This window comes from Myxine glutinosa, chromosome 6 (assembly GCF_964187855.1).
Source record: "Myxine glutinosa chromosome 6, kmMyxGlut1.1, whole genome shotgun sequence".
Classification (NCBI taxonomy): domain Eukaryota; kingdom Metazoa; phylum Chordata; class Myxini; order Myxiniformes; family Myxinidae; genus Myxine; species Myxine glutinosa.
The window spans coordinates 157747587-157765280 of NC_136266.1; the positions used below are offsets into that span (position 1 = coordinate 157747587).

At 41.8% G+C, this 17694-nt stretch overlaps 1 protein-coding gene across 1 annotated transcript in view; it reads right to left on the minus strand.

The window, feature by feature from the left end:
* Positions 1-17694, minus strand: part of SSU72 (SSU72 homolog, RNA polymerase II CTD phosphatase) — a 54751-nt gene that overhangs the window by 32 nt on the left and 37025 nt on the right. Inside the window, exons 3-5 of the mRNA XM_068103316.2 lie at positions 10015-10154; positions 6984-7102; positions 1-1711 (exon numbers count right to left, since the gene is read on the minus strand). The exon at positions 1-1711 is cut by the window's left edge and continues 32 nt beyond it. Of these exons, the coding sequence (XP_067959417.1) occupies positions 1610-1711; positions 6984-7102; positions 10015-10154 (361 nt within the window). The 3' untranslated portion in view covers positions 1-1609. The remainder of the gene's footprint in view (positions 1712-6983; positions 7103-10014; positions 10155-17694) is intronic.

The following is a 17694-nucleotide window of genomic DNA, read 5'->3' on the forward strand; positions in this document are numbered from 1 at the left end:
TCTCAGGAAGAGTGTTCGGCGTACATCTGCTTGTCCGGGTGTATCGACATGTATAAATGAATTCATACCATTCCCATTTCCCAATCATTTTCTCTTCAACTCAATGTTCACTTTCAAACAACGTCCTTCAAGTTCCTGAAAATAAAAACGCACATAACCTTGGTAGGACTAGAATCAAACCGTACGCAGGCACTGGAAAAAGGCATGCGTACACGACTCGTTCCAGCAAAACAAGTGTCTGAAATGGAAATAAAACCTTAGGAATTTGAGGGTCTGACGGAATGCTGCGGAGGTGGTGTACTCACCTTCGACCCTTACGGCCTGGGTTTGATTCCCAACTTGCGACTTATCTCCGGCATCCTGGCCAAATTCCAAATTCCTGCCACTTCAGTTGAACGTCAGGCCGGGTCTGTTGTTGCGTTGAAGGACTCGGGCGGAATCCTTCCCGACCAGGACGAGATCGACTGCGGAATTTTGGACCCAAATGTTGCAATAATCGATTAAAGGTTACCGAATAGTTCATCAAATGCCTCATCTCGTCGTTTCTACAATCGATATTTCCAAGCAACCAACAGTCAGCCATTTGTTCTTAAGGTCGACGCTCGACCGTGACCAAGTCGTTCATTAACAAGCACCTGTGGCAGCACAGGAGAATCACAGGTGCACAAGTGATGAATGAAGAAAGCCTTTTCATATCTGCTTTAATATCCCGTGGATCAAAAAGCTCAGCCGCATTTGCGCGAGGTTGCAAATAAATGGAGTCAAACAAGAAGGAAAGTTTGAAAAAGGTAAATAGAATGCTGAGTCCCATCGGGAATAAAATACATTTGTCTTGCTTTCCATACCAAACTACCGACAGGTGATGAACCCTGGAGCCGACATTTCAACGCTCCAGTTTTTGTTCAACGTGCCTTGGTCAAAAACCGAAGCTCACATTGCAAATGCTGCGTACATGGTCAGGTCGAGTTAGTTCCGCAATATAGTGACGCGAACAACCATTTCTCCTGGAACCAATTCATACATCATTGGAGTGATCCAACAGTAATTCCATTTACAATCAGTCACAATGTCAATGCTGTTTGCCAAATAGCATCTTGTTAAAGTCATCCCATGATATATCGGTAAGACACGATTATATGTGTGATCGCATCGTCATCATTTACCGTGGTCGACAAAACAACTTAAAGCTCAACCTTGCTACATGGTATGCAGCCATTAGGTGATGTATAAGCAATGCACAGGTTGCTCAAAAAATAACAAAAAAGACAAACGGCTGGCCCTTCCTGAAGAAAGCCAAAATAACAAGGTCAAGTGCAACGCACCGTCCAAAGGCCGTTCTTGTTAAACTGTTCCATTCAGAAGCAGCAGCAAAAAAGAAAGATAAAAAAAAACTGCAACTTTCTCAAAGTCAATATTCGAAGGGGAAGTTGGCAAGAAAACTGAATCAGGGCTGAAAGACCCTAATCTGGAAGGAAATCTTGCGACGCGCTCAAGAACATTTCCTGTCTACCAGCGGTTTATCCTCGCGACAAATCTCGAAGTTTCTGACGCGTTGTCTTCTAGTCACGAGACAAGACAAACGTGACCTTAAAAGTAACTTCACCACGTCCTAGTAAAAGCAGACCGTGTGCAAGAAAGACTTTCCGCTCTTGTCCTCAAACTCCTGCAGTAATTCATCCATTTCATTGTCCATGTCTTCTGTGAGCTGAATCTAGGAGGAAACAAAAGAGTGAGAGAGTATACGATAAACCACCAGTGATTAATTCGAGTGAATCTACACGTTTTGATAACTTTACTTATGTTATCGTGAAGTCCCCATGTTATTGGGAGCATTTGGTGGCGGTGGTAATATAGCAGCACAGTGAAGGCTGGGAATAATAATGAGGCTCTTCTCCAACATCGAAGACACTGCCTGTCCTACGTTATGACGTTATGACCATCCGTAAGGAACGGCGTAAAGAATCATCCCTTTAGCGCACACCAAATCTCGGACTCGGAGGAATAAATAGACCATAACTGAAGAATGTACAGATTCTGTGCCACAGAAAATTTTGTCAGAATGGGCTCCTGGTATGAAGTGCACTGCAAGCTACCTTGGACACAGTTCAACAAAATTGTTGAATTTAAAGCAAAAGTTGAATTTTCTCCCCCTGGATGTGGATTGTTCAAGTTAACAGCACCCATTCCTCAGAGTGTGTTTGCACGTATATCTATTGCAGTCTAAAGAAACTACATCACATGCACCCAGCTTTCACTGCAATGAAATAGGGTTATAAATTTTGCCTTTAAATACACACACTAAATCTATCTATAATTCCATTAATCTCTGTGTGTATGTGTGTTTGTATGTGTGTATGTGTGTATGTGTGTATGTATGTATGTGTGTATGTTTGTCTGTGACCGCTGTTTCTCGACAACTACCAGTCCGATATACTTTAAACTTGCCAGGTATATTGCTGGGGACCCGAGGATGTGCCTTTTCAAGGTTTCATATTAATCGGAGAAGTAGTTACCGAGCTATGGCGATTTCTTTACCAAACACTGCAAGCCGTTCGCTTTGGACCAAACCATTGCATGTAAATAGAGGGGGGGGGTTCTGTGGTCGTTGCGAATGGACCAAACCATTCATGTAAATAGAGGGGGGGGGGGGGGTTCTGTGGTCGTTACTGCCACGTGGTTTCAAAGTTTTTTTTTGTTGTTGTTGTTTGCACGCATGTTTTTTTGCACCCACGTACGGGCACGCCCTAGGATGTTTACACACACACACCCCTACACAAATTTTTTTTTTTTTTTTTTTTTGGCAAGGAACGGGCACCCACGTACGGGCACGTCCTAGCTTATATATAGTACGGGCATGCCCTAGTTATATAAACGAGCACACAAGACCTTTTACTTCACTGAGAGGTTTCATCGAAAGAAAGCATGTCGTACTTCAAACATATTGCATGTACATCTGTGAGTCTCAAGGAGGATGTAAAAGGAAGTGAAACACATGAAAAAAGGATAACTTATAAAACGTTGTTGCTGTTGTTGCTGTCACCCTGGCTATGGTTGTTGTTGTTGTTGTTTGTGTGCTCCTTCAGTGTACTATACTTTTATATATTTTTCTATTGCTTCAAGAAAAATTACAACTCTGGCACTCCTCGCTATATGAACTAGATGTGTTCTGCGAAAGTAGTGTGTATAGCGAAAATGTGTTTAGGGGAAAAGATTTTCCCATAGATATAGCGCTATAAATCGAAGATGCATTCTGGGGCGGGGGAAGGAGAGGGGAGGCTGATGTTCAGACACCTTACGCTACCTTACTATACTTACACCTTACCAAAACTATCCTAACTAAACGCAAAAGACAATAATTTGGTAAATAAATAGACCATCACTAAATGTATTAATTACATGAATATCCACCATAAATATAACAAAGTAGAAGAAAAATAAACGAGTACACAGTACTGTACACACCAAATAATAGGAGAAGAGATTGTGTGTCGAGACCTGGAGATGTGGGGGTGGGGAGCTAAAGTAATAGAGTGGTGAGTCCTCTTACCACAAGTGATTGATGGAGTAGATTCAGGTCGTTTTACACTCATATTGTAGTGTTTGGGAAATGTTTTCCGAAAATTACTCACAACGAAAGTTACTTGATAGCACTCGATTATGATGCCCCAAAGTACAGTACAACGTGCAGATTAAAAGTTTAAAAAAAAACCTGTTTAATGGCACCGCACCGATTTAATGGTTGTTAATTTACAATACAATATTATGGTATTATGTTCATACCCCTTGATTTAAAATGGAATAATCCCCTTCCGTTCTCACATTGCAGCACATATGCTACCCCTTTATTCGGGGTAGTGAGGAAAAAAAATAATGCGCCTCAGCGAAAATACGTGGTGTATTGTGAAAAATGTTCGTTACTTTATTAATTTGCGTAACAGTGAAAATGCGTTAACTGGGAGTGCGTATCACGAGGCGTGCATGTATATAATTTTGTGTGCTCTTGTGTGATCTCTCCATGTCCGTCACACTTTGTTGTAAAAGGTTCAGACTGTTGTAAAGAAATAAAAATGGAACCATTAAAACTGCCACATTGAACTCCATGAGTACTGCTAAAAGGCATTTGTGTGATTAAATGGGCACGATGTTTTACAACTTTTGAAATTTTTGGTGCAAGTAAATCGATCATTAGCTTTCCAACAGTTCCATTTTTTATTAATGTATGACAGCATAAACCCTCTTGAATAAAGTGTGACACACACACACACACACACACACACACACACACACACACACACACACACACACACACACACACACACACACGGTGTATCAGCTACCCTAACCCTAACCCTAACCTAGAGCAACGAGAGTGATAACAAAATAACCTTACAGAGATCTTTAAAAACATTCCTGGGAATACCACGACAAATTAACTGCATTTGGAAGTTATCCTAGGCTCGATGACGATCCTGAAAAAGCCCTCGGAACAAAACTTTGAGAACAAGAAAACTTCACAAATTGGTCTATGAATCATGATCCCTTACTGAAACGGAGGTGGATACTTCAAGACCTGGGAGGACTCCGTTCCACCTCCTGAAACACGCTTATGGAGACAACGCCACACACATAAACACACACACACACACACACACACACACACACACACACAAACAAACACACACATACACATACACACACACAACACTCCAACATTTCCTGCTATGATATTGATTTATTGCAGCTGCTTACACAAAAAAGTTTTTGAGAAAAGAAGTTTGAAACTGAAAAAGAAAATATATCTCAGATTACAAATTGTCAGAGCTATTGGAGTGATGGAAAGTTAATTACCACAAAAGAGCTACAACTGGAAGCTGTTCAATCACATTCCTGAAAAGAGCCATTGGAGTAACAAAGCTATGATAAGGAATGCCTGAAAATGTTCCAGTGCTCAAGCATGACAAAATCATAACTTGGTCTTTGAAACATAAACAACCAAACAAGGAAACAAACAAGAAATACTTGCAAAATCCATTCCCACACCCCCCCTCTCCCCCCACATTTTTTTTTGCCATGGAGACACCAAATTGACCATCTTACTACAATTCACCAAATGTCCGTCTGTCTGTTCGAAGGTACCGTAAAAACTGCTGAACCGATTGCAAAGATATTTTGGGTGGGTAATCCTGGGACCCCTGGGAGTAAAATAGGCTATTTAGTTTTCCCAATTTCAGCTTTGGTCTCCAGCATTCTCAGGTTTGGACTCCCGCATAACATTCGCGTTCGCATAACGTTCATTGTGACGATGTTCTCATTGTGACGATGTTGTGACGATGTATGTGTTCACGGTAGTGTTTGACGTGACGGTGTCAACGTAATTTCGTAATGTTTTTCGTTTTGTAATCCTTTAATGAACGTTTAATGTTTAATGAACGTTTAATGCCCTTCGATGTCCGGGGCCGCACGCGTGCTACACTGGACGAGCCAGCATGTACCTTGCCCTTCGCCGTCAGGCTCGGGTAAACCACTGAGCCCCATCCGTGATGGGGACTGGGGCTTGAGACAGTGTCCCACGAACGAGGAATTCCCAGTAAGCGCGAGTCATCAGCTCGCGTTGATTAAGTCCCTGCCCTTTGTACACACCGCCCGTCGCCGCACAAACATCACAATGAAACACAATCACAATTCACATATTTGTGCAATTCGAATAAATACGAATAAATAAATTCGAATTCGAATATTCGAATAATAATTCGAATATTTTCGTCACAATGAAAACAGTCACAAACGGGTACTGGAGACAATGTGACAAACGTCACAAACGGGTACAATATTGGAGAGGCCATTGCCTTTTCATTTCTGCTTCCCAATTGAAGCCCCGCCCATAGGGCGGGTACCGTTGCTAGTTTAAATAATATTCAAATTGATGATCTTAATCATAGCTTGGGTCAATCGGATGAAAATTAATTATTTTTTAGATGAAAATTGATGATTTTAGAAGTTTGACCTCAAGTTCACCTTTGACCTTTTTACCTCAAAATAGTTGGTTTCCCAATTCCGTGATGCACTATGCAATTGGTCTTTAATTTTCATGTTAATCAGATGAAAATTTCCGATGAAAATTGATTTTAGAAGTTTGACCTTGAGTTGACCTTTTACCTTTTGACCTCAAAAATAGTTGGTTTCCCAATTCAGCGAGGCACTCTGTTATTGCTGTTTAAACTTTCAAGTCAATCAGAAGAAAATTGACGATTGTTCAGATGAAAATTGATAATTTTAGAAGTTTGACTTCTCGTTGACCTTTCACCTTTGACCTTTTCACCTCAGAAATAGTTGTTTTCCCCAATTCAGTGACTCAATATGCAAATGCTTTCGAGTCATTCAGATTAAAAAAAAAAAAAGATGATTTTAGAAATTCTACCTCAAGATGACCTTTGACCTCAAAATCAATAGGCTTCTCAGTTGTGACTACCTCTACAGCTTGGTAAAGTTTCATGACGATCGGTTAACATTGTGACCTGTGGGTGATTGACAAACAGACAGACAGAGAGAATAATAAAGTCACCTGTCGAATATACTGTACTCGAAAAATCTTCCATTTTGCAAAGTAATAAATAAATGAATACAGATATTTTAGATCGCATGAGGACCTCATTCTGTGTTATGGTGCCCACCTGAAATTACACCAAGCGATAGAAAAAGTAGCAGGCAGGTTACCGCAAAGAATAAAAAAATAGTATCTGACGTTCGACATCAACATATTTCACCACTTATACCCAAGGTAATCTCAAGTCATTCATCAATTCATCAATTCATCAAGAAGGGTGCAAAAACATAAGTTTTGCTCATTGTTCAAAGGTGATGTCCAAAATGATGATGTCAATATAATGCACCAGTGGGCTCCAGGATTAATCATAGCAGATATTGCGACGTGAAATCGTACGTAAGTGAAAAAAGAAGGTTATAAAACAAAAAAGAGAACTCACACATTGGCAGAGCTCGTAGATGAGAAAAGCCCCAATGGTGGCATCTTCGTGGTTGTCCTCAATGTCCACGTTGATAACATGCACTGGTTCATAAGTCTCCTGGTCTCGGCCGTGCAACTCTATCACACAACAGCGCGGTGAGCAAAGCAACATATTTTGGAGCATTCCAGACAAATATTTTACAAAATTGATTTTAATTACGAAACGATTGTGCGTCTGCATAATATGTGAACTGATGTTAAATGAAGCACAGGCAAAAAGGAACATATAAATAACTCCAGTGAGCTACAGGTGAATGAGTCTGTTGTCTAATAATAGCATGATTAAGAAATCGATAAAACGCAGGCACAGACAAAAACACACGTGCACACAAACACACAAACAACATACAAAAAGCAAATGCAAAACATGCATGAAAACATGCAAAACGGATGCAGCACACGCGCAAAACGTGTACAGACATTGTACGTGAACACAACACAACACACACACATAATGTCTAAACAGTTTCTTCATCTGTCTGAACTCTGTGTTTGCCTACAAATCACGTGTAGTCAAACCATGCCGCTCTGTCTCCATATTTAGTCTTGCCCGAAGGGATTGCGAGACCATTGCAACGTCCCTGTCTGTCTGTGTGCCCAAGTCTACATATTTTTACATAATTATTGTCTTCTCTGCAACCGCTTGGCCAATCGATGCAAAACTTTAAGCATAAGAGGGACTCCCAATGGCGAATATTTTATTAACAACTCTGAGGTCATAGGTCACATCATCTTGGATTGATAGCAGTCATCTTGGATTAAAGGAAAAATTTGGACATCTCAGAAACCGCTCAATGAAAAAATTGAAACTTGGAACATGTCATAAACTTCCCATGGGCTATTTAGGGTGATAACAATGATATCATCGGTTAAGTGGTATTCTAGCCATAATTGATTGAATCAAAATGCTTATTCGAAAAATCTGAAACTTCTCGTATCTGATCTATGATCAGATGTGAGTGAAGAATTAAATATATCATGTCATCGGTCACTTGGTCTGGTGGCCATATTGGATTGAAAATAAAAATGTAAAATAATCTTCCTCTCCAGAACCGCTTAACAGATCGATGCGAAACTTCATACATACGATAGACTAGGCATGGCGAATATAGTTTGAAATGTTTTTCATATTCATCTTCATTGATGCAATTTAGCCTTAATGTGCACAAAAGTGGTCATTAAATATCCTATTAATCAATTAATAATCAATATGGCTGTGGTTAATAGCAACATACATGACAACGTTCTAATGTGGTTGCCTTCCATTGGCCAATATGTCAGCAAACAAACTTGTACAAGAAGGGTGCAAAAACATATCACAACTACAGACCAGTGAACTTACTTGCAAAGTAAAGTTATGGAATCCATCATTGCTGCTAATGTGGTCTTTCCTGTTTTCAAACAGCCTGATCTCTGACCATCACTTTGGATTCTGTTCTGGTCACTCCACTCGGAACACGCTGCTGCTCATCCCTCAGCAATGGTTGGTGGCTCAAAATCTCAATCAAGAGGTCAGGAATGTCTCTCCTTAGACATATCTCAGGCATTCTGCTTTGTTTGCCAGGCTCTCTGTCTGTAGTATTTAAGGCCACCTCCATTCCTGGATATCTGACTTCCTCCACTTATGCAGTCAATGTGTTGGTGTCAATGTAGGCCTCTCCTCCTCTCTCCCAGTGGAGACCCGAGTTCCCCAAGGCAGTGCGTTCAGTTGTCTTGTTCTTCATCTATGTAAATGACCTTCCAATGCTCTGGAAAGAACCTCTTTCTTTTTAGAGATGATTCCACATTGTGCCGTAGAGTACCCCCATCCCACTGCTCGGGAGACTGCAGCTGGATCACTCTCTGCTGATATTGAATTGATTAGATGCTGGTCTGGATCAATGGAATATGCCCTTCAGCCATGGAAAATCTCAGTCTCCCTGCCATTCAGCAAGGACCATCAAACTAACCGATCTGTGTATTTCCATGGTGAGCTACTGGAAGACGTACAGTCTCTTGAACTTCTAGGTCACACCATTGGCATGACCTTTCCGATGCTAGGCCAACTACATAGAAAGGCTTGACTCCGAAGCCAGCTACAAATTGGGCATCCTCCATCGATAAGTTTTTCCTTGGAAAATAAGAGCTACACACAGTATACAAGGCTTTTTTCGTGAGCTCAATGGAGTACTGCTCTCCCCTATGGAATGGCGCCCCAGCATCCTCATAGATGAGGACAGATGTCTCTCATAGATCCAGTCATAGAACCAGACAGATGTCTCTCATAGATTATGTGACATTTAAAGTTCTTAACATTATTGGAATCTCCTGTGATGAGGCTGAAGCAAAAGATTCTTTGCTTTCAGCATGTCATATGCAAGTCATTACCTCCGCCAGCGATATTGCTCTTTCTGTTCTTCCAGCCTCCGATCCTCCCCAACTACTCCAGGTTGCATGTGCTGTTGCAGCAACCCCCTCTGGTTACACTTCCAAAATCCAGACAGACTGCACACTGCTACTCATTCATCCCTCACTTATCCCATCGATGGAACCTCTTTCAGAGGCCATTCTTTTCCACTCTTCCCTCCATGATTTCAAGCAGACAGTTCACTGCCACCTTGCCATCCCACATCCTGACCCATTATCTTTATTGCCCCCATTAACCCTTCATAACGCAACCCTCTTATTTTCTGATTTCAGTGTTTCTTCCCTCTCTCGAGCTTTTCCTTTCTTGTTCCAGCCATAATTATTTTGCTGGCTGTGCCTGATTTTTGCCCTGCTAACCCACTGTCAATTTCAATTTGTTCTTCCATGAGCCTCACTCTTGAAGAAAAAAAAAAAAAAAAAACACACACACACACACACACACACACACACACACACACACACACACACACACACACACACACACACACACACAAGCATAATACACACATCAACACAGGCACAAAAATTGCGAACAAAAAACCATGCACACGCACACTTTCCCACTGTCAAACTATGAGCTTCACCTTCCACGATTTGGTCATAGACCCTCTCCTCGCATGACAGAATGAGATCAAAGCGGTCACGACAGTCCTGAAATCGCTCTGGCCGAGTCTTGATGCGACGGTTACGGTCCAGCATGTGAAGGATGCCGTTTTGTGTATATCTGTAACCACACTGGTCAAGGACAACAGTCTCTCAACAGACTATGCAGGTAATATGACCACAAAACAGGGGGGGGGGGGGGGTAGACCTGGCAAGAAATTTAATAAATAGTCCCACGTGGGACAGACGCTCGTCTTCCGATGGAGGGAGTCGGGGAGTATTAGGTGATAAAGTTGATTTTCAGTTTAATTCGAAGGAAAATTATTGTCGTTGTACATGGTGTTCACATAATTACATTTTAAGTTCATTATCTCACCACCTGGATGGAAAATGAAAAAAGGACTCCATTAGTTTTTGCACATTGCCATGGATCATCATGCAGAATTTCAAAATGATCCATTGAGCCACCTAGGAGTAGGGGAGAGTGGGGTAAGTTGCTAAGGGTAAGTTGAGCCACCCCATGTTTCTTAGAAAGTGAAATATTTGAAGGTGTGAGAGCGCCATCTATACTTTCATAGCAACAGTCTTTCTTCCTGAGTACACATGCAGAGGAATATGAAGCAGGGGTAAGTAAGATCTAATGAAATTTGTATTTTTTTCAGAATTTCCCAAACTTTGAGTTATGGTGTTTTGAGGGTGATAACAATAGAATTAATGGAAGCTTAATGAATTGTTTATGTAGTAATGTGAACATGAATGGTGTAGATTATTTACCTGAGAGTATGAATTGTAAATTGAATCAATACGTGAAATGAGCATGTTTATATTCAAAGTGGCGCCCGTGGGGTAAGATGATCAATTGGGTCGGGTCAAGTTGAGCCATGGCTCATCTTACCCCATGAACATGTGTGCAAGCTAAAGTTACTGCTTTATACGCAAGTTGGAGTTGAAAACTGTAGTTCTTGTAACACCGATACTTGTGTATAGATCTAAATCTTATTCCTAAGAATGATTTATGTAAATATTTTTGCATTAATCACAGGTAAATGGAAAAATGCCTTGGGACTATAAAAGGAAGACAGCACGTGGTTGTTCTTCATAATTATTTGAAATACAAACCAGTTCATCCATATCTGACTGATAAATCTTGACGATTACATATGTATGAACATTCAGCCAAAGTTTACTGATAATTCATGTGTCTTACCAATAATCAGAACACAATACATGTATAATTATTTCAGTTCAAACTGTTAAATTTCATTAGATCAATTACATCATGTTACTTTGTAATAGACACGAGGTGCTTCTTACATGTGCGTAAATTTCACACAAGGGAAAGGAGCATTTATCAAGTTTCAATTATTGAACTGAAAAATCTGATCTGAAAAACGTGAACATTTACAGGAAACTACTTTGTCTTGTTTTGCATTGTTAAAGCTATAAGCAACAGCTTTTGCGTGATTGTTTAAAAAATGTGTATTCATTAATACTTCATGCATTCCCAGTTTCAATGGGTTTTCTCAGTGTTTTATCAATAATAAGCTTTTCCAGTGGATGTGGACTTAAACTTTTTGTCTCAAACTTGTTTTATTGCTGTTCTGTCCTGTATTGAGCCGGTGAATTTGATGGGACACAAAATGTTTCATGCTGTTTTTTTTCCGTGTGGCTCAACTTACCCACAGGCGCAAGTTACCCCGAACCCATGATCAACTTGCCCCATCATTGGGGCAAAATGAGCCATTAGACAACTTTTTTTTGAAGGCCTCTGCTAATTAATTACATGAAAATGAAATGGTAACATGTGTATGAGGGGAGAAGCAAGTATTTACACCATCATAATCACTATGGCTCTGATGCACAGCACTTTATATTTGATGTCCAGAAGGGCATTACTGAAAAATGGCTCATCTTACCCCACTCTCCCCTACGTGCTGCTTCCGTGTTTGAATGATGCTCATCAGTTTTGTTTTTTTGGTCGGCAAAACAGTTTTTCAGTCGAAGCTTTGACTCATGAATTCGTTCTCAAATGTAGAGTAGAGTATGTTCTGTAAAAGCTTGATATAGCTACATTTTATGAATGAAAGCATGCAGTATGGTTTTGAGCTCTCTCTCAAAGCTTCAGTCACTTAACGGATAGGTGAAGCAATTCTGTAGACTTGCACACATTAAAATCACTGCATGATGCTGAGACGCACATGTGTGATTGAGTTTCTGAGCTGATATTTTCATTAAATAAATTGATTATCCATCACCCACTTCCTCAGAGTTTCACCTTCATGGAGATTTCTCCAAATCATGTGACATGTTGGCAGTGATTAATGTTGCCCAATCTCGAATGACATGTGTGAATCGACATTTTCACATATTTTGGTTTGCAACTGCTTAATTACAACAATCTCCAATTTGAATGCTCTTCTATAAATCTATCATATATATATATATATATATATATATATATATATATATATATATATATATATATATATATATACCCAATTGCGTCTGATTGGGGTAAATGTCATAACCACACCATGTACAATGCTGAATGATACCTCAATTCGGAGCTCTTAGGTCCAGACAGTACATGTGGAGGTTTATAAATAGTGTTCTTCATGCAATCTCGAGCTATATTCATTTTTGGTGCGCATGTGGTGTATATGCTCAGTCGTTGGTTTGCACATATACCGGAAGTTAAAATAAAAACACAAACTTATCAGTCAATTCTGTCATCTCTCTATACTGTGGATATAAAACCGAAAAACACGGCTATCCGTGAAGCCGTCCACGAAACCATCCGTGAAGCCGTATGACTATATGTCCATTAACTACGTACTCTTTCAACGTCGGTTGCCTCCTGTCTATTAATTACATACTATTGGAATGTACCTTTTCGACCCTTTAGACTGCCGAGAGCCCCAAGATCTTTCAAGACCCCCAAGACCCCTAAAATCCCTAAATACCTCTAAGACCACAAAGACCTTTAAGATCCAAAATACCCCGAAGACCCTTAAGATCCAAAATACCCCGAAGACCCAAAACTTCCTGAAGTCATAAAAGACCCCTAATATCCTTAAAGCTCTTACATGAGTCTCGACTTAGCACACAAAAAAAAGAAAAAAAGACCAAAAACACACTTAAAGACCTCGAAGATCTCAAAGACCCAGAGGACTCAAAATAACCAAGAGCCCCCAAAGAACCAATAAGACCTTTAAATACCCCAAAGACCCTTAAATACCCACAAAGACCCTTAAATACCCGGAAGACCCAAAATATCGAAAATAACCCTAAGATCCCCAAGACCCCTAAAGACCCCAAAGTCCTAAAGGACTCTGAAGACCCTTAAGACACCTTTTATTTTTAAGACACTTTCACCTTTACCTTTAAGACATGCTTTAGACACCTTTAGATCACTTCACCCCTCAGACCTTTTATACCCTTTAGACCCATATAACCTTTAGACCAATATAACTTTTAGACATTTACACCTCTAAAGTCCCTTTCGACCCTTTATGCCTAAACACCATTTTGACCCCCAACACACTTCAGACAGATTAGACAGCTTGGGCTCTTTTTTTTTTCTTTTTCTTTTTTTAAAATTATTATTATTTTTTTGTATACAAGATCGAGGCTCGTGAAAGAGCGAACATTAATCACACAGAAAGACAAACAGACACATAAAACAAATAACATCGGGAGCGGTAGACAAGATGGGGAGAGATGGGGAAGGACACAAACACAACATTTGAGAGCAGGGACCGAGAGACATGGAGACATCGAGAGAACTGTGGGAGGGAGAGGGCTTTGGGGGGAGGCATGGGAAGGGGGGGGGGGGGGGGTGGGAGAGGTATAAAATATATGGACACTGCCAGGACTTCCAGGAAAGAAGTTGGAATTTCAAACAAGGTGGATCTGGGGTGAATTAGTGGGGGTAGAAAAGATCAAGGTTTTGGATGGGGGAAGATAAGAGATGGTGGTGAACAGCTGTTTTAAAGACCTGGAGGGAGGAGTGTGATTGAAGAGAGTGTGGGAGTTTGTTCCAGAGGCGGGAGAAAAGAGGAATGAAAGAGTGAAGGTGAGCAGAGAGCCGGGATTTCGGCAGTTTAACCATCAGAGGGTGGCTGGCAGATCTTGTGCGACCTGCAGGAATATTTGGGGGACAGAGCACAGAGAGAGCTGGGGGAGCAAGGCCGGAGAGGAGTCGGTAGAAGACAGAAAGACCACCTACCTGCCTGCGGTGAGTGAGTGAAAGGCCCTCAGAGATAGCTTCATCGCGGGAGATTCCAATGATTCTGAAAGCTTTGGATTCAACAGCGTGAAGCCGAGCCAGGTGTGAGGCAGGAGCACCAGCCCATAGGGGAGAACAGTATTCCATTGAGCTGCGGATGAAAGCCTTGTATGTGGTGAGGAGCTCAGGTGTGTCTAGGAAGGACTTCGCACGACGGAGGATGCCCAGTCGGCGACTGGCTTTGGAGGCCAGCTTGGAAATGTGGTTTTCCCAAGAAAGATCATGGCAGATACTGAGACCCAAAAGCTTGAGCGACAGAACTTCTTGGAGAGGATTGTTGAGAAAGTAGATGGGAGGGTTGTCCAGTCGATCTTTTCGGAGAGACATAGTAAGAGTGTGAGATTTGTCAGGATTGAAAGACATGTTCCACTTGTTTGACCAGTCTGTGATTTTGTCCAGGTCTTCAGAGAGTGAGGAGGCTGCAGACTGCCGATCTGAGGGAAGAGGAATTGGAGCGGCAGAGAGTGGAGTCATCAGCAAAGAGATAGAGAGGATTTTTCAGAGAGTCAGAGAGATCATTGATAAAGACCAGAAAAAGCACAGGGCCCAGCACACTGCCTTGGGGAACTCCAGCCTGAACAGGAAGGGGAGATGAGAGAAATCCATTCAGGGCCACACGTTGACTACGACCAGAGAGGAAGTCCGCAAGCCATGCATGGAGATTTCCATGGATACCATAGGAGGAGAGTTTGGTGAGCAGAGCTTGGTGCCAGACCGTATCGAAGGCACGTGATATGTCAAGGGAGACAGCTCTGATTTCCTGTTTGGCATTGAGGACCTCCATCCATTGTTGAGACAGCAGAAGCAGCATGTCCAGAGTAGAGTGACCTGGTCTGAAACCAAATTGATGATCAGAGATCAAGCCATTGGAGAAGAGGAAAGATTTCATATCCGAAGCAATGATGGATTCCATGACTTTGCTGATAATTGGGAGCAGGCTGATTGGTGTGTAGTTGCAAGGATCTGTTTTTGCACCTTTTTTGTGTAAAGCAGTAATGTTTGCTGATTTGCAGGATGCTGGCAGATGACCTTGAGCAAAAGATAGGGTGAAAAGAACAGAGAGAGGGTGAGATAGAGCGGCAGAGCAGGATTTTAGGACCCGTGGGCTGATGCCGTCTGGTCCAGTTGCAGAATCAGAGTCGAGGTTTGACAAAAACTCCTCCACCTTGTCAGGAGAGAAGGACACAGAGTCCAGGAGCAGTTGGGTTCGACTGGGAAAGGTGGGAACAGAGAGAGATGGGTTTGGGACGAAGGATTTTGAGGCAAACACAGAGTTGAGGCATTCGGCTTTGTCACGTGCGATGTCAACTGTGTGGCCATTTGAGGTAAGGGAGGGGATGGAGGGGGAACAAACACCAGAAACGGATTTGACCAGACGCCACCAGGATTTGGAGGAAGGAGACAGGTTTGAGAGTTCATTCTTGAGTGAGGAGAGATAGTGCTTCCTGGCACTCCTGAGGGTAGACACACACTTGTTCCGAGCTTGGTGGAAGGAACTGAGATTGCCTTCAGTTGGATTAGCCTTCCAAGAGGCAAAGGCAAGTTGTTTCAGGGCAACTGCCTCACCACAAGATTCAGTGTACCATGGACGGGAGGGAAGGGTAAGACAACTGAAGGCGAGATGGGATAAATCTGTGCATGAGAGAGATCAGTTTGCTTTGGAAGAATTCCCAGGAAGAATTGATGTCAGAGGCAGTGGAGATGGGAGACCAATCCAGACGATTGATGGCTGCTTGAAGACCGTCCCAGTCGGCCTGAGTGAAATGCCAGACTCGTCGACGCTGAGGAGGCTCTCTGAGAATGGCCAGAGAGATGTCCACTTTGACAAGCACATGATCAGAAGAACCGATTGGAGCAGAAGAAGAGCAGCAGACATTAGCAGGGAAGTCTGCTTCACTCTTGAAGTATGTCACTCTTGAACATTTACAGAGCTTTAGACAACTTAGACCTTTTTAGATTAAAAATAAATTACAATCAAATAACACAAATACAGTGTTATAAATAAATTTGCACAAAATAATTGTTTGTATTATGATTGGTGCAAATCATGACTACACAGAAACTCATGTACAGTCATTATCCTCATTTAAAACAAGCTTATGCCTCTGTAGTGACGTCTGTTGAGGCGAGCACAGTGAGCCACATACAAAACACCCAACAACAAAGTGGAACTGGGTTATCTGCTCGTATATCATAAGCATTAATATTCAATTTTGGTGCAAAATATTGATTTTGTTTTCAAGCCTTATATACCATGTTTCATAATGCATCGTGAATGGTAAAATAACGACATGTCAATAAACTTGTGGTGTTAATGTTGCTTGTGCAAGTTTTGTCATGTATTTTAAATTAGAAAAGGTTTTCTCTTATATACTAACGAAATTATATTTTTATGTATTTATAGAAGACCATTAATTATTCTGACATGTCCATTGCATGTTTTGAAATAGGATACGTCCAGTAACTGTCAACCCGAGGCCAAAGCAATTTTTCTTTCAAATCGTAAATGTTTAGCATTTTAACCTGAAATTCTCTCAAAATTACATTCACTGGTACAACTCCTGAAAAAAAAAACGTTTTATGTCTTATTAGAATTTAAGAACCGTTTCATATTGTTACGGTTTTGCGCGACCCCATTCCCGTACCAAGGGGAGATTAAGCCCCTTGTTCTCCTTGGGTCGTCGCAACCGCAAGACTTGAGTTGCCACTTCCGGTCAAACGCGGGACAGGGTTTCGGGACAATGTTCGCACGTACCTAAGTACCCACGCCGCCGCGGAAGCGGGGATCACGTCTCACACGAACCACGCGTAATTTAAGTGCACCCGAGCGGATGGCGCACCACGTGGTCCGTGCTATTACCTTTGTATTGGAACCCGATTAGAGCGATATAATTCGTACCACGCTCAGTCAATGATGGAAAACACGAGACGGTCGAATCAAAGAAATAACACGATTTATTTACACTATTATGTACAATGGTTCGGTAGAAAAGAGAGACACAGGGCAGATCTTAGTCAGTCTTAACTTATTTTCCCAGACAATGGGCCCATTCACACTCACAGGGGGATGAAGGAAGGATTGTTCATGCGCTGAACGTGCCGGCTTGGTCATTCAGGAACAGCTCACCCGGCGTGGCCCTCTGGCGGTCACTGCACGTCCCCCGACGAAGGGAGGCAGGCAGGCGGGAGGGATCCTCACAGCACGTATCTCGAGAAAAGGCAGGCAGGAAAATATGCGCGTCTCTCGCCCGGCACAGCGGTCCTTCACAGCGCGATTAATACAACGGCGCGCTTTCACTCTCGTAACTCAACGGAGGATCTGACTCAAGCTCAACCGCGAACTCAACTTGTAACTCGTCTGCCTCCCTTCCCA